Source organism: Dipodomys spectabilis, unplaced genomic scaffold, assembly GCF_019054845.1.
Source record: "Dipodomys spectabilis isolate Male_0828 unplaced genomic scaffold, ASM1905484v1 ptg000174l, whole genome shotgun sequence".
Classification (NCBI taxonomy): Eukaryota; Metazoa; Chordata; class Mammalia; order Rodentia; family Heteromyidae; genus Dipodomys; species Dipodomys spectabilis.
Window position 1 is genome coordinate 5,394,298 of NW_024870851.1, and position 26,707 is coordinate 5,421,004.

At 41.1% G+C, this 26,707-nt stretch overlaps 1 protein-coding gene across 2 annotated transcripts in view; it reads right to left on the reverse strand.

Annotated features, from left to right (window-relative positions):
- The window catches only part of Myo3b (myosin IIIB), a 370,163-nt gene that overhangs the window by 212,618 nt on the left and 130,838 nt on the right, over positions 1-26,707 (reverse strand). For both annotated transcript variants that reach the window (XM_042694123.1, XM_042694122.1), the window contains exons 8-15: positions 25,035-25,190; positions 13,052-13,148; positions 11,881-11,997; positions 11,177-11,281; positions 8,930-9,013; positions 7,692-7,894; positions 5,629-5,727; positions 4,866-4,980 (exon numbers count right to left, since the gene is read on the reverse strand). In XM_042694123.1, the coding sequence (XP_042550057.1) occupies positions 4,866-4,980; positions 5,629-5,727; positions 7,692-7,894; positions 8,930-9,013; positions 11,177-11,281; positions 11,881-11,997; positions 13,052-13,148; positions 25,035-25,190 (976 nt within the window). The remainder of the gene's footprint in view (positions 1-4,865; positions 4,981-5,628; positions 5,728-7,691; positions 7,895-8,929; positions 9,014-11,176; positions 11,282-11,880; positions 11,998-13,051; positions 13,149-25,034; positions 25,191-26,707) is intronic.

Genomic DNA, 26,707 nt, shown 5'->3' on the forward strand with positions numbered 1-26,707 from the left:
GTACATCCCACCAGTAGTGTAATAGGGTTCCTCTTTCTCCGCATCCCCTCCAGCATTTGTCGTTGGCTGACTTGTGGATGTGGGTAAGGTGGTATCTCAGGGTTGTCTTTATTTGTATTTCCTTCACAACCAGGGAGGGTGAACATTTCCTCATGAGTTTCTTTGCCATTTTTATCTCTTCTTCTGAGAAGTCTGTCTTTAGTTCCCTTGCCCATTTAGTAATTGGTTTGTTAGGTTTGGGAGGAATTAGTTTCTTGAGTTCCCTGTATATACTGGATGTTAACCCCTTGTCTGATACATTGCTGGTAAATATTTTTTTCCCAATTAGTTGGTTGTCTTTCTAGCTTGGTTGCTATAGCTTTAGCTGTGCAGAAACTTTTTATTTGAAGGTAGTTTCATTTGTCAAGTCTCTCTCTAATTTGTTGTGACCCTGGGACTCTGTTCAGGAAGTTCCTGCCTGTGCCTATAAGTTCAAGTGTCTTTCCTGCTCTATCCTGCAGTAGTTTCAGAGATTCAGGTTTGATGTTAAGGTCTTTAATCCATTTTGAGTTGATGTTGGTGCATGGTGATAGGCTGGGTTCCACTTTTAGTCTTCTGCATGTGGCAGCCCAGTTTTCCCAGCACCAGTGGTTGAAGAGGCTGTGTTTCTTCCACTGTATGTCTTTGGCTCCTTTGTCAAATACCAGCTGACTGTAGGTATGTGGTTTTATTTCTGGATCTTCTATTCTATTCCATTGGTCTTCAGGTCTGTTTTTGTGCCAGTACCATGCTGTCTTTGTTATTATGGCTCTATAGTAGAGTTTGAAGTTCGGCATCAAGATCCCTCCTCCCATGTTGTCTTTTTTTCCTAGAATTGTTTTGGCTATTCTAGGTCTTTTGTTGTTCTGTATGAATTTTTGGACTGTTTTCTGTATTTCAGAAATGTACAGCATTGGGATTTTAATAGGAATGCATTGAATTTTGTATATTAATTTTGGCAGTATTGCCATTTTCATTATATTAAGTCTGCCTATCCAAGAGCATGGAAGGTCTTTCCATTTCCTAGTGTCTTCTGTAATTTCTTTCTTTAACTTTTTATAGTTTTCATTAAATAGTTCTTTTACATCTTTGGTTAGGTTAATTCCTAAATATTTTATTTTGGGGGAGGTTATTGTGAATGGGGTAGCTTCCTTTATTTCCCTCTCTGCTTGTACATTGTCAGTGTACAGGAAGGCGACTGATTTTTGTGGGTTGATTTTGTATCCTGCTACTTTGACGAAGTGATTTATGATTTCTAAGAGTTTGGGGATGGAGTTTTGGGGATCGTGAAAGTATAGTATCATGTCATCTGCAAAAAGGGATAGTTTAACTTCTTCTTTCCCTATGTGGATCCCTTCAATGTCTTTTTCTTGCAGAAGGTATTTCTTTACTGATGTAGGTACTTCCTAAATGATGTTGATTAAGTAGAACCTGGTGCTGTTTATATGGAACCAGCCTGGCCTAGCTGCAAGGCATGTCTGGTCCTTCTCTTTCTTGTGCATCCCCAGGAATTCACTGCCCACTCCAAAACCTTCCCACTTTTTGTAAGTTACTTCTGTGTGTTCACCAGTACTTCCCTCAGCACTGTATTTAAACTAGCTGACGTCTCGGTATGCCTTCTTGATCTCCTTTGCCTAGATTCATGGCATTTGCCATCTTAAAAGCCAATGATAGCCCACTAGCTGTCATGAAAACAATGGAAATCCTCAAGACCCCCACATTATACTTCAACATCTCATTCTTCTGCCTCTGTCCAGCAATATTCTTTTTATTCATAATCTACTTTGAAGAGAGAAAAGAAATTTGACCCTGAATTCAAAGACTTCTCTCTAATTTTTTCACCCAAAGATCTACAGTATGTGTCCAATTATGACCATCTTCTACAGTTACAATTTATGTAACATGTTATGATAATTCCCATACCAGCTAGACAAGCATAACATTCAACAAAAACACTATGGATTCCCTTCAGGCATAGAAGTAGAAATGCGCTGATGTTTACAGCTGGCTCAAAGTATAAATCCTCTAGGCCCTTGCAAGAAGCATCATTGTCAGTAAAAGGCTCCCTCCACCAGGGAAGTTTCTTTGCAATCAACTCAGGGTCAAGTGCTCCTTCCAGTTCTTTTGGCTGCTGTCCCAAAATCAAAATTCATCCCAGAGTTCAGGCTAACATTTGCTACTCATAATTCTGCTGCAAGGATTTGGGAAAAACTTAGGGGATTGCTACAGGGAACTAGTGACCTTCTAAGAAAGGACAGGAAACCAAATATTGATTGAACTGACAAGTTCATTCAAGCTCTGTACAGAAATGTCTGCCCAGAAAAACCTAAGAGAAAGTTCTGTCACATCAGCCACTTGGCATTTTCTGCCTGACTTCAGTCCATTGAATTTTTCTGAAATTAGTCCCATTATGTGACTTTACAAACACAAAATGAACTGAGTTTGCTCATCCAAACAGGTGTTCTGCAGAGATTTAACCACAAAAGTTACGGTCAGAGAGATGTCATAAACTTCTTCCTTCCATTTCCAAGATGATTTGTTTCCTATAGGAACTAATATGGGACATGGTGAAGATACTCACAAGGACATAGCATCACACTCCTGCGGCTTAGGGGAACAGTCTAGACCAAGTCCAAATGAGGAATTCCCACCATATCTTTCATTTCTTTCATTATTCATTTACATAGTTATTTCTTTCTACTGAACTTTCTCCATACAGCTTAGGAATGGCTTATTTCAAGGATATTTATGTGAAACACTTCATTTCTTCTTTGAAGTTTATTGTTTTGAAGCAGATAGCATCTGCTTTGTTATTGGCATCTCATTTTTATTATTAGAATAACACCATTGGACTTGCTTCTAGAGTGAGGACCAGTCTCTCCCCAGTATTCTGTAACTGCATTGTATTTATTGAAAGTGAAATGCCATCAACCTTGCAGGCTGACTTCCTTGTGGCTTCTTAACCTTTTTTTTTTTTTTTTTTGGTCAGTTGTGGGGCTTGAACTCTGGGCTTGGGCGCTGTCCCTGCACTCTTCAGCTCAAGGAGAGCGCTCTACTGCTTGAGCCACAGCACCACTTCCGGTTTTCTAGTGGTTTATTAGAGATAAGAGTCTCACAGACTTTTTCCTGCCTGGGCTGGCTTTGAACTTCAAGCCTCAGATCTCAGCCTCCTGAGTAGCTAGGATTACAGGCATGAGCCACCAGCACCTGGCCTTTCTTAACCTTTTAAGGAAGTATGCTCCTGAACATTTTGGCAGGACTCAGGTGACTGTAAACAGCTCTCCCACATATTGACTGTCTATAAGTTAAGAACCACAAATGTCCTTTAATAGTACTGTAACCTGTTTAACTCCTGTCTTCTAAGTAGCCAAGGGAAGCATATTTCTATTTTTATCTGACCTTTGGGATTTTCTACTGTCTGTCAGTTTAAAGTCTGAGGGAAGCCAACAGAGAAAATTAACAGCTAGCTAGAAAAAGAAAGGTATTATTATGACTAAAATTAACTATGCCAGAGAGGAAAGGGCTAGCCAAACTCATTGGATTACAGAATCAATCCTTTACCCACAGTGGCTGTCTCAAGGTAACTGGAATGTTTTTGTAATCTAATTCTGTAAGATTAGACTCTCATATCTACTTCCTAATCATTCACTCTTTTTGCTGGGAAAAAAACAAAGGTATCTATAGCTTTTACACAAAATTGATAACATTTTTGGCTTAAGCCCTGAAACTGTGACATAATGTATTACAGTATGATATCTCAGTCTAGGGATATAAATATTGTCTGTTACGACCAGCATATATTTAATAGAGACAGCTGTATCTAATATGATAAAAGTAGTACAAGGCAGCTGTGCGCTGGTGGTTCATACCTGTAATCCTAGCTACTCAGGAAGCTAAGATCTGAGGATTGAGATTCAAAGCCAGCCCAAGCAGAAGAATCTGTGAGACTCTTATCTCCAATTAACTACCAAAAAGCCAAAAGTAGAGCTGTTGCTAAAAGTGGTAGAGTGCTATCCCTGAGCAAAAAAGCTCAGGACAATACCTAGGCCCTGGGTTAAGCCCTATGACAGACAAAAAAAAGTAGTACAAGGCTTAGAGTCATAGTTAATAAAGCACACAAAAGAAGCACAAAGTTACTCAGGAAAGTTAAAAAGGTTTTAAATAATGGGTCTTAGTACCTAAAATGATACTTGTATAATATAATCCTGTGGTTAGAGTGTAACCTACGCATTCCTGGACTCCTATTCACAATTTGTTTGTATCAATACGGGGCTTGAACTCTTGTTTGGCTTTTTCCTCTCAAGCCTGATGCTCTATCACTTAAGCCATAACTCTACTTCTGGGTTTTTGCTAGTTAATTGGAGATAAGAGACTCTTGGATTTGTCTGCCACAGCTGGCTTTGAACTGAGATCCTTTCTTCTCTTTTGACAACCTAGGATTATAGGCATAAGCTACTAGTGCCCAGCACAACACTTTAATGATTAAGATGGTCCCGAGTTAGAAAAGGACAGTTCTGTTTGGGGATTTTGTTATTACAGTAAAGAACTAATAACAGTTCCTAGAGTCATGGTCCTTACAGCCATGCTTCTCTTGGGCATCTTGTTACAAGGCTGGTTCTGGTTCAGCCATTCATGAATGGACCAGAAAGTCTGTTTGAAACAGTGCTCAGGTGATGACAAAGCTTCTTGGCCCTTGACCCACATTTTGAGTAGGAAGACTTTATCTCATGACCAACATGGCACTGAAAAGAGACTATACTGCACTCAGTTAGAACATCGGTGTCTTCACTCACATCCATCTAACGGTAGTAACCTACTTGAGTTTCTCTCGGTCTCGTGGCACTTACCTTGTCTGTGAACCCAATAATCCTGAAGCAATGCTGAATGGCTTCAAACTGTCTTCTGTAAGACTCCTTGGAAGTTATGTCCTGCATGACTCTTCCCGTTTCATCAGCTATATACCTAAATGAAGTGGAAAAGGACCAAGCACAATGAGTGTTCACTTGGAACCCAGAACCTGATACGCCACGGCAGGTGACACTTGGGTTCCCTCTTTGCAAGGATATTTCCTTCACAGTCTAATGTTGGGGGTGAGGGATGGGGATGGGAATGAAGGTACACACAGAGGAAGAAAAGGGTTACAGGTGAGCTGATACGAATTGTGTGTGTGTTTATGTGTGCGTGTTTATGTGTGCATGTGCATGTGCCAATACTTGAACTCAATGCCTAGAGCTCTCGCTTTTTCCACTCAATCTTAATGCTCTACCCACTTTTGTTTTTTTTGCTATATAATTGGAGATAAGAGTTTCGTGGACTTTTCTGCCCAGGCTGGCTTTGAACTTGGGATCCTTAGATCTCAGCCTCCTGAGGACTTCATAGGTGTGAGCCATTGCACCCAGCTGCAGTAGAATTTTTGATCCTCCTAGAAAATGCAAATGGTTTAGATGTGGTTTCTACCACCTTATCTTGCATATTTAAGTTAAATAGACTGTGAGTTTCCTGATAGGAAAACAGCTCCATTTACTTCCAAATTTGTCAACTGCTAATTGCACATTCATTCAAAACTAACAAGCAAAGCCCCGGGGCAAGCGGGTTTAACACAAAACTTACTTAGGAGGCTTTTCCTCAGGAAGTCTCAACTCTGAAAGTTTCTTCTGGTGATAAAGACCAGCATAAATATAGTAAAATATGTGAAAATTTTTCTCTCCCCTAAAAAAAAGGAAGAAATTTTATAAATACCATGTTCTGAGTTTCCCCAGAAATTGTGTCAGTAAGTAACATCATTCAATAGCAGATTTGCACATTCAGGCAATTAAATGCTTTGTTACATTTACAGAAGAGTTATTAAGAATAATAGAATTAGAATAGTAACTGTCACAATCCTATATTACTAAACAATTACCTTCACTGTAAGCAGGAGTGTTAGAGAATGGAGCAGGTGGCAGTTTGTCCAGTGCTCCCAAACCTCTGTATTTGTGCATAAGACCTCTGTTTAAAGCCCCTGCTACTTCAGAAAGAGTGACTTCCAATTTGGAGCAAGCCCTCTGCTCTACTGGAGCCCCAGATAGGAATTGGGAGCAGTCTAGGGAACAGAACTGCATCCTTACCTGAGGTCTGCCCTCTCCCAGTTTCATATGTTTTCAGGTACTATCCTGGCTACAATTTCAGATAGGAGCTAGAAAGAGTTACAAACAGAAGGTGAAAGCAGCACTGCCAGCAGAGGAAGCAATATGTAGCCATCATCCATGTGGGTGGAAAGAAAGCCAGCGTGAAGAGGTGGGCAGGCAGCCGGGGCCAGCCCACACAGGCCTTGGAAAGCCAGAACAAAGATGGGTTGATGAAGCAATTACAGTTCTCTAAAATGTTTGACGCAGAAGCTGAGTGAGCTGAAAGTGTGACATAAACAGATTGTGATGAGGAAAATACAGACTGTCCAGTTCAGCATAAGACAGAAGGGAATAGCAATACAGATTCAAGGGATCCAACAGGAGGTCCAGGTGAGAAGCAAGTAGGCCTGAACAGTGGATTGGAAGTGTTGATAGAGCAGGGAAGGCTTGGGTGTAGGGTGTGTGTGTGTGTGTGTGTGTGTGTGTGTGTGTGTGTGTGTGTGTGTGTGTGTGTGTGTGTGTGTGTGTGTGTGTGTGTGTGTGTGTGTGTGTGTGTGTATACATATATATGAGAAATGACCTAAAGAACATACCAGTGGACAGTAGAGGATGGGAGTTGGAGTCTGCCTGCTAGCTTTCCAGTGTGAGAATCCAGGGATGTGTGGTGTATATGTGTGTGTGTGTGTGTGTGTGTATGTGTGTGTATGTGTGTGTGTGTGTGTATGCGTGTGTGTGGGGAGGGGGCCTAGGCACTGTCACTTAGCTTTTTTTTTTTTTTACTCAAGGCTGGTGCCCTACCACTTGAGCCACAGTTCCATTTCTGGTTACTAGAAATAAAACAATAACAGACTTTCTTGCCTAGGCTGGTCTTGAACCACAATCATCATATCTTTAGCCTGCTGAGGTAGCTTTGTTTACAGATGTGAGCCATTGCTACCTGATGACTTTCCCATATTTTATTGCAGATACCTCTTAATTCTTCCAAGTTTTTCCTGTTAATATTCATTTTTAGCCTATACCTGATTGTTAAAATAAAGGATTCTCATATTCTCTCTCTGAAAAAAATCAACACATGGAATATTTTCACTACGTAAGGCTAGCACTTTCACTTAAGCCATCGCTCCACTTCTACCTTTTTATTGGTTAATCGGAGGCAAGAGTCTCATAGATGTTCCTGTCTAGGCTGACTTTGGACTGAAATCCTCAGATCGCAGCCTCCTGAATATCTAGGATTACAGGTGTGAGCCACCAGCACCCAGCTTATAATTTCGGTTTTGAAGTAGCTAATGATTTTTTTAAAGCATATGTCATAATGCTTCTAGATTTTACCTGATAGGAAAGCATTCCCACTCTTAGCCCTTTGTATCCTGCCCCTTCACATATGTTTTGTAGGTTTTAAAACAACCAAGGACACTTTGTTTAAATAATTACTTGCTCTTGGCTGGGAACAAGTAGGCAGGGCTAGCAGTAGGTAAAGAACAAGAATGAAAATGGAATGTTTAAACTCCCAAAGCCTCCAAGTTTGTATTGGAGAACAAAGACAGAATGCTAAAGTGGTACACCTACTCTGCCTGCTTTATAACTCTGGACTTTTCCAGGAGGTACTCAGAGATTCTTGCCCCCATCACGGCTCCTGTCGGTGTGAACATCATTTCCAGATACTTCCCAAACCGGCTGGAGTTGTCATTGATGGCAGTGCACGCATTCCCAAAGGCTTCCACCAGAGAGTTCACTTGAAGAATCTTCTCTCGCAATGTCTGATTGTCCGCCTGGGTCAAACAGAGAAGTCAGAGACTCAGGAAAGTGATTTGCCCTTGCCTATCTAAGTTCACATGGTCCTTTCCCAAAGAGCTCCATTTTGGGGAAATTTGCATCAGCCACTAGCATCTTTTTCCCAAATGAGCAATTCACCAGGGAGACACGAAACAGGCTAGACTACCTTGGGCAGCAGTGGTTACAACCTGATGCATATCCTTTATAACTCCTAACAGGTCAAATGCTGAAGTTTGCAGCTGGATGCTGGTGGCCCCTGCTTGTAACCCCAGCTACTCAGGAGGCTGAAATTTAAGAACCCTAGTTCAAACCAGTCTGAACAGACAAATCTGAGACTCTTATTTTCAATTAACCAGCAAAAAGCCAGAATTGCAGGTATGGTTCAAGTGGTAGAGAATCAGCCTTGAGCAAAATAACCAAGCAAGAATGTGAGGCCCTTAGTTCAAACCTCAGGAGAGACACACACACAAAATAAAAGGCAAGCATTTGAAACAGATTTTATAGCATTTTTCTTAGGCATCCATTATAAACCACCTCTATGAAAACATTCCTTAACTTCTTCTTGGGTCACACCATGGACTGATTCCAAGTAGAAGCAATTTCCAGACAAAATTTGCAGTCATTTCATCAACAATCATTTTACCAAGCTGAAAATTTCCATTTCGCTTAACTTTTGCTCAAAGCTTTTCATTTTCCATCTCCTTAATCATCACAGTGTCTCTCCCTGATGTTATGCACAGTGTTTAACTACTTTTACTATTTAATGGCTAAATGTTTCTATTATATTGAAAACATGAAAAATTAATTGCTGATAATCTGGTAAATTCGTGCTGGCATTATTTTCCTCACTACGTGAAGCAAGGGCAGCATGCTGGCATCTTAAGAGGTCTCACTATCAGGAGGCAAACATAAGAAAGATGAAAGGGCTTTGCAGAGCTCCTGTCACTAACACAGTCCTCTGTCAGTGATAATACATGCAGATGCTCTGCAGGAACTTCTCGCCACAATACTGAAAGAGGGGTAGTCAATACCTTTCCCAAGAAAGTTAGATGTTGAACAATCAGGTGGGCACTTTCTGTCTTCCCGGAGCCACTTTCTCCACTGATGACAATACACTGATACAAGAAACAGGGCAAGAAGTTAGGACACAGAATAGCAATAGCTTTCATACAACAGGTACCCCCTTAATTTGTCCCTATGTCTCTATGCGGGGGCTCTTTCCATCTCAAGACATGGAGAGCTTCTTCAACCTGTGGTTTTGCTGCTTAGCATTCCCATGTATAAATAAATGCACCATTATGTATTTACTGGTGGATGGTTAGGGGATTTTTGTCATCACAAACAATATTACAGTGAACAATACTACAGATTGGTCATGCTGGTCATATACAAGTTTGTGGTCCATGGAAATACATTCTGAGAAGGGATGTGGATGATGGAAAGTTAAAGCTATTATAAGGTTGGTAGACCTTCCTTGGCTAAGACTATAGCAATATGTGAAGTGACTGCTCTCCTACAGCCTCACCACACAGTGTGTTGTTTGCCAGTCTGTACCTTAAGATATGGCATCTCAGTACAGTTTTAGTCTAAACTCTTCTTATGAATGAGGTTGAGAATCTTATACATACTTTACGTCATTCATACCTTCTTTTTAGTTGACCTAATTCTACCCTTTGCCTTATATTTAATTGTATTGTTGACCTTTTTAATTATCTATGAAATTCTCTTATGCATAAATGAGCTCTTGATGAAAAGAAGCTAGATGTGGTGTAATAAAAATTGTCTGTTTGGTCTTTGTCCTGACTTCTGGCACAAAACTCGTAAAGTCCTCGGAGTTTCCTGAGTGCTAAAGTGACAGCAGCAGCCTTTGTGGTCCACAATGAGCCCTTCCCCCCACACCTTAGTTCCTGCTCGTGAGGCTTTCCAAGAGGGAGCCCTGGACAACTTCAAGATGGAGATCTGACCAAATATGTGATTAGAGGTGAGGGATTTGAGCCTCAATTCCAGGGAGGGGAAAAAAACCCTGATGATATTTCATTCACAGTGCTGGGCAGGGACTGGGGAGGAAATACCCAGAAAAGGCATGGACCTCTGTGTCCATGAACCTGCCTATGCATAGCCCTCATGGACGACCCTAGGTTGATCCTAGGTTGTACCCTTTACAGTTGCTAGTAAGATAATTGTTTTCTTCAGCTCTATGAATTGATCTAGTGAGTCAATCTGACAGGTGTCAAGGGAACCCTTGAAGTTTGTATCGGGCTTGGCAGAGGTGGAGAAGGAAGCCTGGATCTGATTTGTGGGCACTGTGTGACCTCTTAACCTGTGGGCTCTGGGCTAATTATATACAGAGATGGGATTGAATTATGGGGTGTCCAGTTAGTGTCAGAATTGGAGGGTTAGTGTTAGAAAACATATTTGGGATGAGAAAAAAAAAGAAAAGAGGAGAAGAGGAGAAAAGAGAAGATAGTAAGGCAAATTACTACATTGAAAACTACACTATCTCCTTCCATTTACTTCTTCCCTGGGTATTTATGGACATTTCACAAGTTTCCATAAGTAGTTCTACAGTGAACCCCTGTATTTCATTTTGACTTATTCTTCCATAAAAGTTTGGATTTCACAGATCTCAGATAATACACAGAGTGATTTTCTATAAAATTTGCATGCCAAATTAAATTGTCTCTATTGCAAAAGATTTTTTTAAAGAAAAAATAAAATAAGAAAGAAAAAACAATGTACCTATGGAAAGTAAAGGAGGGACCAAAGGTAGGATATGTCACCACTGTGAATTGGAAGTCTAGGAAAATGTACAAGTAAAATTTGTTTAATTAGCATTGACCTTAACCCAGCCTACAGATTCTCTGCAGCTAAATTGTGTGATGCAGGATCCATTGTAACCCAAGTGCAGTACATATAAAAACGATCAATTCTGAGCTGTTAATAGGAAGGAATTTCATTTATGCCATTCTATAGCTTGTTTTTATTATAGCCATTACAATCTAATCAGGTCATGTTTGCTCCATCTTTTCATTATGCTCATATTAGGAATGTCTTTATGATATTTTATGAGAGAAAATGGGGGTTGAAGAAATCACATTTCTTGAAAAGCAGTTTTCTCCTTGTCCTGCTATGATGGCCCTGCACTGCAGTTTTAATTCCTCTTCCCCTGGGCCAACCTCAGCAACCAGAATAGAAAGGTTCTGGGAAGACTTAGAAGCTGAAGAAGATGAAGTGCAGCTTGCTGTGAGGCTTGCTAGGAAAAGAAGGCCAGTTCCTACCTGGTCTTTGCTGAAAGTCACCAAGCACTGGTAAGCAGCGTCTGCCGAGGCAAATATGTGGGGCGGATTGGAAGCACGTTTCACCCCATGATAAAGCCTGGAAAACTGAAGAGGGAAAGGAATTAGCTAACTTAAAGGAATCCTCAAATGTTCCACAGGCTCATCCAGGACTTTCACCAAGGCTTTGTCATTCAGCAGGGAATATGAGACTGCAGGAAAACTCTGGAGCCTGCAGAGCTGAGTTCTAATCCTGGTTCTGCATGAGTAGCTTTGTGAGCTTGGTCAAAGGTACTGACTTCTCCGTATTCAGGCATCTGCTAACGTAGATCTACTAATATCTCTCTGATTCCCAGAGTTCTACCAAGGGACATAACCCAGTGCCTGGCAATAGTATGCACTCAAGACTCATTAGACATTATAGTAGCAGCTTACTTTAAAACAGTACCCCTCCAAAAAAATAAATAATTCATTGTGTTCAATTATGATCTGAAGTTTGGAGTAGAACACATAGGGTGGCATGATTTTGTCACCACTTTTCTTCTTTTTATTTGCATGTGATTTTATTTTTTCCAGTACGGGGATCAAACCCAGGGTGCTGTACATGCTAGGCAAGTGCTCTACACTAAATTACATCCCTTGCCCAGTCCTTCCTTGCGATTTTATTTTTCCAGGAAAGAGCAATGTGTTCTCAGAACATCCCTCACCTGTGGAGAATAAATGCTTAGGGTCTGGAAGGGGTTCAAGGCAATTAGAATGTCTCCAACGTAGGTATAAATCAGTGAGTCTGTATAACGTTTTTGTAACTGATGAATAATTGTATCCTAAGAGGAGAAAAACAGCATTGAGAACAAATGTTAAATTCAATCATGGCAGAGGTCTAAAAATAACAACAGATTCATTCTTACAAAAATGTTTTTCTCTAAAAGACTAACATAGCCTATTCATATCAATACATTCTCAATCACTAACATGAGATATTTGCCTTGAAAGAAAAATAATCGGAATATCCAAATAACGAGGATTTGCCAGAAGATATTGAAATTACCAACAAAGAATTGTAATCAGGGGTAAAAGAATGTCTCACCCACTTAAAATGTTTAATAGAATTCAACAGACCATTCTGATGCTAAAGACAATATGATCATTTCATTTATCAAAATATTGCATTTAAAATCTAGGAGGGAGTCAAGTGCTGGTGGCTCACACCTGTAATGCTAACTACACTAGAGGCTGAGTTCTGAGGATCACAGTTCAAAGCCATCTCAGGCAGCAAAGTCCATGAAACTCTTATTTCTAATTAACTGTCAAAATGCCAAAAAATTGCACCACTGTTCAAAGCACTAGCCTTGAGCAAAAAGCCCCCCACACACACACACAATCTAGGAGGAAGAAAATATGGAATTGAACACTTTGAGATTCAGACATTAAAGAGTCCCCAGAATTTGACTCAGCAGAAGCAGGTCTAGCACAATTAATAAAGCTAAATGTTCATATTTTAAGTGGGGAACTGGTTTTCAGATTTAGAATGTAAACTACATTAACTTCACAATTTCCATGAACAAAGCTCATTTTTTTATTAAGTGGAAAATAATAATCTGCTCTGGTAGAACCCATCATGTAAGCCTAAAATACAAGGAGTTTTATTGGAAAAATCCTAGTGTATTGGAAAAATCTCTACATCGTTCTAGGGACCATAGACAAGCACAATATAGAATCATAGTCAGTGAGTGGATGTTCCCTGAGCTTTTAACTCATGGCCAAACAAAGAATTAACTCTTCAAATGACTTTTAAGGACATGATCTACAACAGAAAGATCAGGCTATTGATGTGAAACAAAAACTACCAATGAGAATTGTCTACAAAATATTCAGTACCTCATTCAGAACCTCAAGATTGACCAAGTCATCCTCAAGGCAGTACTTTTCAGCATCTTCCACACGATAGGGTCTTCTGGTATGCATCCTCTCGTGCCTAGAAAGAGATGGAGAGAGCATAGCACACATAGAGTTAATACATGCAGAAGGTGGGCACTGAGAACAGCTCTCTAGCCATCCTCTTACATGACACATTCCTAGACTTCAGAGAGTAAGAAAGAGCAAGACCAGTGCAGATGCCCAAGCATCAAGAGGAGGTAAACTCTGTAGCTCAAGTTTCTCTTCTGCCACTGAGGAGAGTTGCCTCATAAACTGCCCTATCACATATACTTGCTTTTCTTAAATTCTAACCACAGTCTTTCCAGGAACTATGATCCTCAGATCACAGCTTCCTAAGTAGCTAGGATTACCAGCATAAGCCACAGGTACCTGATACTGTTATTATTTAATGTAGGATTGGAGGAAACCATTGGTTGAGACCTATACGTCCTAGTCTTATAGTAATGTCAGTAATGTGGTGTGACAAACTCCCCAAATCTCTTATCAGCCAGCACACCATTTTTCTTGGTCTATGAAAAGAATCAGTCATTACTCACCTATCTCATAGATGGCTGTGAAAACACAGATAGTCATGAATACAAAAATTCAATAATACTTTTCAAATGTCCCCCAAGTACTCTTACATCTTTGTTAAACTTGGAATCAATAACTTGAACAACTCCATATCTTATGTAGAATGTCATTAATTAAACCAAATCATATGGGAAATGTCCTCCCATATACTGTAGAGGATCTGTAGAGAACTATCACTGCTGGCAACTTGTGTGTCCACCGTTATCAGAGGATGTCCCCGCCAATACTGTCCTCTCTAGCCAGGTTCCCGGGGCTGGCCTTTCCTGAATGCTTTCCTGGAAGTACCATGTAGAAGTCATGGAATGCTGAGGTCCATCCTACCCCATGCTACACAGATCTCACAGAAGTAGATCAAAGGGGAAAAGGAAACCCATCAGTTCTATAAACTGAGTCATGAACTTATAACCAATTGTCCTCCTTGCTCTAGTTTATTGAATCTACTGCCCTATTAAATAGACCTATAATTAGATCTACTACCTACTAAATCCATCTCCTAGTCTCCATAACTGATAAATTTGAAAAACAGATATTTAAAGCATGCATCTCCAATACTAGAACCAGTTTTGCTGCTAATTCATACGAAGATCCAAAATCGAATATAGGTTAATTTTCTTTAATAAAATCAAGTTTATTACCTAAGCAGTTAAAAACTTATTAATCAGAACAATTCATGTCACATTGATGATGTCAAAAAGAAATCAAGTTGGCTTCCCATGGCTCACACCTGTAATCCAAACTACTTAAGAGGATGAGACCTGAGGATAGCGATTCAAAGCCATGGGAAGGAAAGTACATTAGACTCATCTCCAATTAGCCACCAAAAACACAGAAGTGGAGGTGTGGCTCAAGGAGTAGAGTGCCAGCCCTGAGTGAAAAAGCTAAGGCACAGCACCCAGACCCTGAATTCAAGCCTCAGTACAAGCATACATACATATATACATGCATACATACATACATACATACACAGAGAGAGAGAGAGAGAGAGATAAAATTAGTTTGAAAAACAAACTTTTGCTGTAACTGGAGCCACTGCACATTTCTAGCTTACCATTTCAGTAAATCAAACAGTAGGAGGGGGTGTATTAATGGCCTAAATCCTGTCCATATAATGATAAGCAACTTTTTTTGCTTGAAGTTCAACATAAAGCAAAATAATGCCATAGTTTGAAATGAAATAATAAAATGTTCATCATATTAAATTTAGCTAGTTTATCTCCTTCCTAAAGGCACCTTGCAACCATGTGAAATAAGCTGTTAAATTTTATTCTACACCTGATTTGACAAAGAAATTCAACAATTAAAAATTCGTTCATAGCTCTGGTTCCAGATGGAATAAACACTGTTCATCCTCTGCCTATGCACTGAATACAGTCAGATATCCTGGACAGAATGCAAGGAGCAGCTCTCTCAAGACAGACAGTGGTGACAGGCAGATGGATGAAGGAAATCAGAATTCAAAATACCACTGAACCAACGGTGGGTTTTCCAGACACGTTTTCCTTAGGTGTTCCTCACCTGGACTTGAAGACAGTCTGATCTGCACACAAGGGAGGTCAAGCGTCATTGGATGCCATTTTTATAGCCAACTAAAACTAGAGGCACTGACAAAATAAAAACTTGCTTGCAATCTCATAAACAAATAGACTGTAGTGGAAAGTTGATTTTCAGAGTGAATGTATACAGTTCAATATCACCAGGATCCAAATTGGTATCTTCTGAGCCTACTGCAGATTGCCTGCCAGCTACAGTAATCTCGATGTCTATCTGCTTCACAAATTTAACCTCCAAGAATCATGCAGATCCTGTTTGTAAAAGCTGAACTCAATTCTCATTTTTAAAAAATCTTCCCCAATGATATTATTTAAACCAAGTACAGCTTTTGATAGATTTTTATCTGCTGTTATTGGCAGTTTCCCTGCTTGTGGGCAGTTAAATCCTTTAGAGTTATTTATTTGCTCCCAAAATTGAAGTTGATATGGGCTTAAGATGCTTCTTCTCTGATAAAGACAATTTCACTTTCCCAACCCCCCCACTCATACACACACACACACACACACACACTATATTTTAATCTCTCTTTCTATATATATGTATAGGTATAGTCTATAAATGTATGAACTACATGTTAATCTCTACACACATGCATCTGTACATGTATGTCTATGTGTGTAGCAATATGTCTGTATCTGTGGCACTATATTTCTAATTCAAATAGTATTCCTGTGAAACTTCTTACCTGCTCCATTCTCCTGCTTTACGTATAGAGGGGGCCTATTAAGAGATAAATGTTAATGAGCCACTGTAGTCCTAGCTACGCAGGAGGCTGAAATCTGAGGATTGTAGTTCAAAGCAGCCTAGGCAAGAAAGTCAGTGAGACTCTTATCTCCAATAAACTACTCAACAAAAAGCCAGAGTGGAGGTGTGGCCCAAGTGGTAGAGAATTAGCCTTCAGTAAATAAGCCCAGGGAACAGCACCCAGGATGGGTGGACACAAAAAAGAGAGACACCGTGAGAAAAACATTAATGAGTTAAATTTTTATACTAATAAAAGTCTTTTGTTGTTTTATATTTCCCTGTTTTTAATTGAAATTAGTGAAAATAAGCTTATTCTTCCCCAATTTCCTGAGTTAAAGGTGTGTCTCTAGGGAGGGGGTGTAGCTCAGTAGCAAAGCACTTGCCTAGGAGTACAATGTCCTGGGTTCAATATCCAGTACCAAAAAAAGAAAAGAAAAGAAAAATAATGAATAAAACAAGATGTGTCTCTAGGAAGTATAAACTTAAGGTTGTTTTTTTAAAATTCACATGCTCCACCTAGTGCCTTACTTAAGAATAGCACTATTAGTGATTATTGCTGAAGAATTCTTGTGTGATGTGACTCCAACTAACAAGTACTTTTGAGTATTCCAAAGCTTAGGTAGATATAAATACGTATTCTATTAAATCAAGAGTATCTAGTAGCCATGCACCAGTGACTCACGCCCATAATATTAATTACTCAGAAGATTGGGATGTAGAGGATCAAGGTTCAGAGGCAGTCCAGGGCAGAAAAGTCTAAGAGATTCTATTTCCAAAGTAATCATCAAAAATCCAGGCTGGGACATAGCTCAATCAATAGAACACTAACCAAGAAAGTAAGCTAAGAAAGAGTAGATGGTAAGGTACTATACAGTTCAAATGGCTCAGTAGCATTCTCGGTTTCTAGGAAAGTCTGCATTGCCTTTTGTTAGATTTCCTACTTTTGAGGTGCTAAGCATATCGGTTGCCAAGACTGACTTCTCAGGCAAATGGAATCTGGGAGTTGAAACTCAGAGGGAAAATTCTGGTGTGAACTGGTACCCAGAATTTGAATTAAGTGCAGCATGTGGGTGGGGTACAGAGTAGGGTTGGCCTTAGGGTTCAAGAATAAGGAAATAGGAGGAGGGAGAAGTTTGTGTCTGATCTCCTGGCTCCAGGAAAGTGGCCATGAAGCAAGTCTGAAATATCAAGTTCAAAAACAGGTGAGGAGCAAAAATAAGATGTGAAGTGTGGGTAGGACGAGCCATGCGTGAAGGCTACCAGTCTCTGAGACAACTGTGGATTTCAGTGGAGCAGACATGGGGAAGAGAAGTTTCCTGGACCATCTGGGGCTCAGACCAGCTGTGGGAAGAGGGCCTAAAAGGACACCAAACTGGTTCAAGCTATAGTTTAATCTCTCTGCCTGTGTTACAGTGAGACCATTTCCACGTGAATGCTCCCTGGGCCTGCTAGGTTATTTGAGCTGCTGGTCTTCTGAATGATTCTGCTTAAAACTGACACCTGGTTCCCAAAGTACCCACTCTCGGTCAGCTATCCTGGGAGCTGTATCCACATAGGTAGATACGAGTGAGCTACAGGAGTGTCACACAAAAGAGAAGGATATGGTCTTCCCTCATTCCTCCCACTTATCAAGCAAAGTGACAGAAGGAAGCTCTCTAAATCATTATTCAAGAATGGGAGGGAAAGCTGGGTGCTGGTGGCTCACGCCTTAAAGTCGTAGCTACTCAGGAGACTGAGATCTAAGGATCGCTGTTCAAAGCCAGACCAGACAGGAAAGTTCATGACACCCTTAGTTCCAATGAACCACCAGAACAGTGGAAATGGTGCTATAGCTTAAAATGGTACAGTGCTAGCTTTGAGTAAAAAAGCTCAGGGACAGGGATTAGACCCTGAGTTCCTGCCCCATAACATGATCAATCAAAAAAGAAAACCATGAGAAGGAAACCAATCTCTTAGCCTAATACTTAGAGGCCATATACTAGTGAGAGGGTACTGTGTACCGACTTCTAGACCCTGTGGTAGAACTTTTGTGAAGGTTCCTCTCCTCCTCCTTCCCTCTACAGCCAGTTCAGAGCCCTCCCCTCCCAGAGGGATTAGATAATGACCAACTAATGCTCCTGCAAGATTGCAGATACACAAGGAAGTGACAGCTCCTGCAGCTGAAATATAGGAAGGGAGGAAATGAGGGAGACCACCCAGGCTCAAAGGCGGTGGTCATCCAGACTCAGAGACAAAGGCTTCTGTGGTCATGTACAGAGCCCAGACATCCTTTATCATCACAGCCAATGGTTCCGAAACAGAAGCTAGAACACTGTTACTACACCACGGTGACGCTGAAGACATCCTGCAAGTCAGTGTTCCCATGTAGTATACTCCTTGATACAGAGCTAATGAGAATGGAACTTTTGACTGCCATTATATAACCATGAACTAGGCATGACACGTACCCTGACTCCTCCCCAGCAAGTCAACTATGGACAGACATAGGCAATATGGATACACTGCCTACGTGACCTATCTCTGAACCCTAACGTATATCTCCCAAACAAACAGCGCAAAACAGAGATTTTTAAAGAAAAGGTTTGGGTGGCAATTTTATAGTAACGGCTTGTTTTTCATCTGAGAACACTTTTGGCTAGAATTCCAATGAATTAGCATCTTGTCATCAATCATACTAAACGGCATTTGAAAAGAGATCCACCTTCTCCAGGCAGCAAGAAGGAGTGAGATCAGCCTAAAATCACCTTTCAACTCAGTCATTCACTCAGTCATCCATGGACAGATATGGACCACAGATACTAAGCACACAAGGGTACAGGTTAGCTTTAGGAGAATCTTTAGCCTCTGTGTGTCGAATGCCTTCAGCTCTTTATGAAGTTATCATTCGGGACCTGTTCACTTACATAGGAGTTCAGGAACCCATCAGCCTGTGAGCTATGATGAGTGCGTGTCTGTCTGTGTCTGTCTGTGTATGTGCATATTAGAAGGTAGAGAGGGGAAGAAAGAGCAGGGCTGGGGGAGGGGGGAGTTTGGCAGGTGAGTAGTGAGCATTCCGTTTTTAAAGGTCACTGAAGCAGGTTGAGAGGAAATTAGAAAAACTGAAGCCATTGTTCTAATCAGCCTCAGGCAAATTACAAGGGCAGAATCAAATATCCATTAAACAAAGTAGGGGAAAAAAGCCAAGCAACTTAATTTTTCTACCAAGTAATACTTAAGTAGACTCTTGACATGTGAGGGCTTAACGTCTGCCATCCCAGCAAGCCCCAGGCCTCCTGGAGGGAGGGACAGGACAGGTTGCAAGGATTCGTCATTTTACTGAAGTTCATAGTGGAAGTTATGGTCAAAAGTAGCCAACCAGAGTCTTTCTGCTTTCCAGTTTCATTTCACAGGAGTGATTTCTTTCTCTAATAATTTGTCCGAGGGGGAAAATCCATGCTGTCAAGCCTACTTTTCTCTGAACTTAAGCAGTGAGACCACATAGCCAATGATATTAATGAATTCGGGGATCTGCAAAACGTTTGGGAAAGGATTCATTTTGAAGGTCAAGGAAACAGGTGATGATGTCAGGGAAATAACCAAATCATTTACAAGCGTCCTTGATAGATTAATTAACAATATAGCTGAAAAACAATTTATTTAAAAACTTCTGGCTGGGAATGGTAGCAAACACCTGTAATCCCAGCTATTTGAGAAGCAGAGATAGAAGAATTGAGGTTCAAGGTCAGTCCTGGTAAAAGTTAGCTTGAGACTTTATCTGAAAAACAAGCCATCATGGTGGTGACTTGAATTCAATCCCTAATACTGAAAGAAATACATAAGCACTTTTGAGATTCTTTTAAGAGAGTAAGCATTGGATGGTTGAGCGCTGGGGGCTTATGCCTATACTCTTAGCTACTCAAGAGGCTGAAATATAAGGATCATAGTTCAAAGTCAGCCTGGGCAGAAAAGTCCATGATATTCTTATCTCCATGTAACCACTATAAAGCCAGAAGTGGCGTTGTCTCTCAAGTGGTAGAGTGGAAGCCTTGAGCAAAAAAAGCTCAGGGACAGTGCCCAGGCCCTGAGTTCAAGTCCCATGACTGGCATGAGAGAGAGAACCTTGGATTCACACTGCTCTATTATACCTAAATGAAATATCCACCATAGCACAGTTATCAGAAAAAGTTGAATTCCAGCAATGTTGTGCAGGAACAATCATCAGGTAATAAGAGTCTGAATTCAGAGGCTCCAGCCTGAGGGGTTTTGTCCATTTTTGCAATCCTACCCAACTACACTTGAATAGTTGGGATTATACCAACTCTTGGCCCACAATCTCTTTTCCAATCATCCTCCACCAAATAAGTTCTTTAGCTTTATGGTGACTGTCAGTCCTCTGATTGACTGAGCCTCCAAGTCAATAAGCCACTTTGTCTTCACTTCCCCACTGTCTTGACCCCTAGGACTGTCCTCCTAGGTGAGATTGCCTTGTCCTAATCCACCATCGTGTCCACGGAAGCCAGGCTCTAGCCTCTGCCTTCTTCCACCCACACCCTGTTCCTAAGAGTCACTCCAGGTGATGAGTGTGCTGTGCTGGGTGCTTTACCTGCATTATCTTAAATGCTGATTAGCTTTGCCAGGCTGGACAGTGACCTTCCACCTGACTTTCTGTACTTCTGAACCACCACTGTGGCTATATTTAATAGACACTTCCAAAGGCTGGAGGCCAAAGCACACTCCTCTCTCAAGGCCACCTGGGTCAGATTTTTTGAAAGATAGAGACCTTTCAATACTAGTTCCTACCTTCCACCTCCTGTACCTCAGTCATTCTGAGTTCTTTTCAGCTAGTCTCTTAGCCATCCTTTCTCTCTTAGCCTTTTGATCTACTTTCTCTTGCTTCTTCTATTATCTCCTCTCTTCTGTCTTCCACGACTCTCTCTCCCTTCATCCTGCAACCACCAGCTTCTCTCTCTCTCCCAGGCAAAGGGCTGAAAGGGGACAGAACTCCCCACCTCCAACCCCAGCAGAAAATGGCCCTGTCCCCTGAGACCAAAGGCCTCATTCCTGTGGATCAGCTCTCACAACCAAACAAGTCACTCCACTGGAAGGCCTAGGACTGTTCCGACCACGAAGGACTCAACTTGAGAAAGCTGGAAGCTGTGTGAATGATCTGAGAGCGCTTGGCCAGGCATTTGACAGGATAAAAGGCAGGGGCAGTACTTCGGCTGGTCTCTGTCTCTCAATGCCTTGTGATTTCTCTTTGATTGCAGTAGGACCAGGGCAGAGAGGCAGTTCAATCTGGGTAGGTCCCAAACTGTAGCCTGGCAATGCCTTATCTTAACATCTTCTGCCATTTATTTATTTATCTATTTTTCTTTATTTTATTTTTTTGTCAGTCATGGGACTTGAACTCTGGGCCTGGGCACTGTCCCTGAGCGCTTCAGCTCAAGGCTAGTGTTCTACCATTTGAGCCACAGCGCCACTTCCAGTTTTCTAGGGGGGTTATTGGAGATAAGAGTCTCAAGGCTTTTCCTGCCTGAGGTGGCTTTGAACCTCAATCCTCAGATCTCAGCTTCCTGAGTAGCTAGGATTACAGGCGTGTGCCACTGGCACCTGGCTCTTCTGCCATTTATAATTGTCCTCCCCACTCCAGCTTTGCCCTGCTCTAGTCCCTGCACCATGCTGAAATCAGAAGGATCTTCTAGAACACAGTCTTGCCTGAAACTCTTTAAGTGGCTACCTACAGCCTAAGGCACAAGTGTTAGATGACCTAACCTCCATGTACCTGTCCCTTCCTCCTACCTGCCTCTCCGCCAAGTCCAAGGATGCAATTATTCACCAGGTTCCCCATGCTCCCTCCAGCCCTGTGCTTCTACCTTTTTGCTCCTCTGCCTGGAATAGCCTCCTCCTGCACTGTCTCCAACTTGTTCTGCAGGACAGTTCACAGATCATCTTTGACACTCAAGGTAGAAGAAACGAACTTGAGGGAAGAGCACAGACACATGCAGACGTGCAACGCACTCATGCACTCATGGTTCTGCACGGTGGTGGCGGTACAGCAGACAGGACAGACGGACAGCGAGGTCCAGCAGGCAGGACGGCAAGGCACAGCACGCTGCTGGCTCTGCCAGGCTCGCATCTCAGCTCTGACACTTACTGAATATAAGCTCTTCAATTTTTCACATTAATGTCTTCCCCAAGCATCGCAACCCCAGGTTAGCTTCTATGCCCTTTCCCAGGTGTTCTGAGAACATTCGGGACAATCTTTAACCTTCTCATCTAAGCTACTCTTATCTGATCGTGTCTAGACCACAGCCAGACTATTAGCACCCTATCAGGAGCTGTATCTGGTTTGCCTTTGCAGTCCTTCTGTTCAGCATAGAGCCTGACACCTACACACATAAATGTCTCCCCAAAGAATAAATGAATACATTAAAATTTGAGGAAGAGATAGAAATGGACATTTTTAACATTTTGTACCTCAATACTATTTATTTGTATATAATCTTCTACAGTAAGTAGGGACACGCATTTTCAGAGATCAAGGGCAAAAGGTAGTAGTGTTAAAAAGAAATGAAATGCCATGAATGTCACTTCCGTTTCTTCCTTTTCCCTCCCTCCCTCCCCCACCCCTTTCTCTCCCATTCGCCCTCTCTCTCGGTTATGGTGGTGGTACTAGTGTCTGAATTCATAACTTCAGATGTTCTACTACTTGAACCTATAGTGGTTTAGTTTATTTTTATCTAGAGTCTTCCACTTTTCTTTGGGTAGGCCTCAAACCATAATCCTCCTCCAGTCTCTGCCTCTTAAGTAGCTGGGATTATAGGCAGGTACTACCATGCCCTATGAATACTACTTGTACCACTACTAACATTTACTGAAGGTTTACTCTACAGCCAACACTGCTTTAGACATTTTACATGTAGACTCAATCCTTTATAGAAGAAAAGTTCCGAAGAGAAAAATGGAAGGACTTCATCCAGTTAGTGGCTGATCTGGGATCCAAGACTGGCAGAGCCAATGGTTTGAGCATCTCATTGTCCTGCCTGCTGGGTGGCCACCATCATGCAAAATGCTAAGTAGATTTTGCCTCATACATTCTACTCCTTAACTCACCTTGCTTCCTCTATCCAAACTAGAGCCTTGCAAGTTTCAATGTAATGGATGGCTGAGAGTTTTTCTGCCAGGCTGGAAAACATCTGTGTAGCCAATGCCTTGTAGTTGCTAGAAGGAGGTGGCAGTTCCACGTATTGTGTTCCCTTTGGAATCACTTTCTGGGCCTCCAAAACAAGGGATTCTTTAATATTTTCATACCTATTTGCAAGGTTATTTTTTCTAGTGGTTGCTCAAAAAGCACAAACTCCCAGTGAAACTCAAGATGACAAAATCTCCATGAGTCCTGTGAAAGGACTTTGCCACCCTGTGAGTCTTTTGACTTCAAAGGAGTTCACACAGAGAAAGCAAAATTACAGCAAGGGTGTGACAGAGCAAGGAGTCAGGATTCTCTATGGTGGAAGCAAAATTCAAGGTGTGGCTCAAACCTATAATCTTAGCTACTCAGAAGGCTGAGATCTGGGGATCACAGTTCAAAGGCAGCCTGGGCAAGAAATGCAAGTCTCTGGCTCCAATTAACCACCTAAAGTCCAGAACTGGAGTTGTAGCTCAAGTGGTAGAGCTCTAGTCTTGAGCAAAAAAGCTCAGGAACTGAGCTCAGGTTCTGAGTTCAAGCCCCAGTACAAGCATGCTAAACAAATAAACAAACAAATAAGAATGAAACAGAGAACACAGATCTGGATACATGAATGGAATCAACCAGACAAGAAAAGCTGTATAACTAAGTCTTAGATCTCAGGACCAGGAGAGGTGGTATCTCTAAGCTGGACTCTGGCATTTAAGTGCCAGGCTTATTTTGGTTTGGTTTAGGTTTTGCTGGACTGCATCTTCATTTTGGTAGGGGTGCTGCTGGCCTGAAGAGGTGGAAGGAGACTGGTGACAGAAACAACAAAGGATCAAAGGGATTTCAGTTCCCCCGGGGCTTAAACACAAGTTCCTACTGTTTCAAAAAGGGGCACCAAGTAAGTGACAAGGATTTGTCTGCACTTCCCTACCTCAAAGGCAACTGAGAATCCACAGGAGGGGAAAGAGCAACAGAGATTCTGTTTTGAAGCTGGCAGTAATGAAAAAGAAAAACAGCAACACTGAGTCACCTTGTAGCGCCACCTCCAGTTTCTTTGAGTTCCAATGTCAGTGTTTGGCTTTTTCTGACTTGTAAACAGTTTTCTGCAGAATTCATGAATATTTTCAGCACTTGTGACTTAGGAGATTTGATTTTTCACCTCCAGGATGTCAAATGTTCTTTTACTAATAATGGACTTGAGTTTGTCTGCATTATGACCACTTTATAAAACCAAATAATTGCTCAGCAGAGGAAGTAGGCGTATTTTTATTTAATTTTTTTTCTTAAAGGGAAATTCTGCCATCCTCTGGACAGATTTATTTCTTAGAGATGCAGCACGGAACATAAATTTAAACATCTGTACTGAAAACAAACATTTTGAGGAAAAAAAATCTTTCAAAAGATTTAAAAATACTAAATTGATGCTAAGGAATTTTTAACTGAAGAGGAAACAGTCTCATGGCATATTAAAAATAAAAGGGGAAGAAAGCCTACTATTTACCACATGATCTTTCTAAAACCAGCTTTAGCCTACTATTCAGCAATAACCAGGTGAAGATTTTTTGCACATTTTCAGCCCATGATTACAATTACCTCCACTGGTTAAAAAAAAGTCATACACACACACACACACACACACACACACACACACACACACACACACATTTATCTGTTGGTTTTTAACTAGCGCTAACGGAGCATGAAGACAGAAAGATGTCAGCCATTTGAGACAAATTAGCCATAAGGGGCAGTTTGTGTGAGAAGCCTTTCCCACATAGCCCCCAGCCCCTGGAAGAGGAGTGCTTAAGTACCATGTAAATGCGATCATTGCCCATAATAACACCATGTAAGTCAAAACACAAGCCTGAGGAAGAGGTGAAAGATAGGAAAGCCAAGCCCTACCTGGTCTTTGCAGCGGGATTGAGCTGCTTCTGGTCCTGGAGCACCTTGGCCAGCTGTTTTTGCAGCAGCAAGACCTTTCCGTGAGCTCCCTCAATAAATGGATGGTTGAGGAGATGTGTGACAGAAGGCCGCTGTTCAAAATCTTTAATGAGACACCTGTTTAAAAAATCAACAAACAATCTAAAGTGCAATCTTCAAGGCCCTGTTCCTCCATGAAGATGACAGGAGGTGAAACAGCTCATTGAGAAACCCTCAAACCTGATTGATAGCCTTACACACCCCTTTCTCGAGCAATATGTACCAGAAAATAGAAAAGGAATCTCAAACAATTTTATGAAAACATCAGAAATCTATTTTGGCTTGTTTTCAGTAAATATTGAAGGCAACCAACAGTTTACTTTGAAGTATTCAAAATATTTTTTTAACTAGGTGGGTCAGAAAATTTTCTCATTTTCATTACCGAAAAACGTTTTCAACAGTCAAGCTGCTTAGACTGTGTATTTATTTTAGAAGCGTATAGAATTAAGAGCCATCCCCTCAAATAAATCCTCGTAAATGAAATGTCTATTATTTGATGGTAGAAAAATGCTTTTAGAGCATTTTTAGAGAAATCTTAGAGGAAGTCCAGCAGCTGGATTTCCTTCTGAAGGAAGGATTGCCTTCTCAAGCAAAAAAACCTCAGAACAAGAAATGACTACTGTGTAATTCATATGAATTGAGATGGAATTATACAAAAGGGGTGGGAAAAAGTCCATTGGAAACAGTAATAATCAGGTCACATTTAAAGTCCTCTTCGTTAATTGGTTATAATCTTACTGGGTTGTAACTACTTTCTGGTTCGGATTCAATGTCATTTTCCAAGAAAACAATGACTTAGTACATGTCGCTGCATGCTCTCTGTGAAAAGAATGACTGGGACACTAGGAAATTTCTAGTGAAATGGAATCTGATGGATTCTTCTCCGATTACCATGACATTTCCATTCTGAACAGCTGCCTTGGCTGAGAAAAAGAAATTTCAACATTGTCCTGTGAAGTTACAATATACTGCAGGCACAAGCTGATACTGCATGACATAAATGGCACCAGAACTCCCAGCAGTGGTATGCCAGCGACATCTAAACCACTATATATAGTAATTAAATATGCTAACAAATGTTAATTTAAAAACACCCGACATTTCCTTAAGCCTCTTTTTAGACCCTTTAAGAAGAATTCCCTTTATTTGGCCTTTTTAATACATTTTATCTTATTTTTCTCTCTTAAATAAAAGTCTTAAAGCAACTCTCAACTGTTAGATTTTCTAAGAGTTTTAAACATTGGCAGTTTTTTACTATAAAACATTCACACCCCTCACCTTCTAATCCTGAAGGAGAATGGGTAGCTTCGCAGGTCCCTCAGCTGTCAGTGTGAAGATCCACTCAGGGGTTCCCTGTCCTTCCGAGCTGGAGCTTGCTGCTAGACAAGCCAATGGCACCTAGGCCTTCCCTCCCCTCTGCTCACAGAGCTAGAAATTCCACCTCCTCCTTGCCATGGGAAAAATCAATCACTTGACTTTTATAGGTTCAGGGCCTTTTGTATAAGCTATTATTTTTCCTATCAACAACACCAAATCAGTGCACACGCTTACAAAAGACTGTGTTCTGCCTGTACATCAGCTGTCTTCCCTTGTTT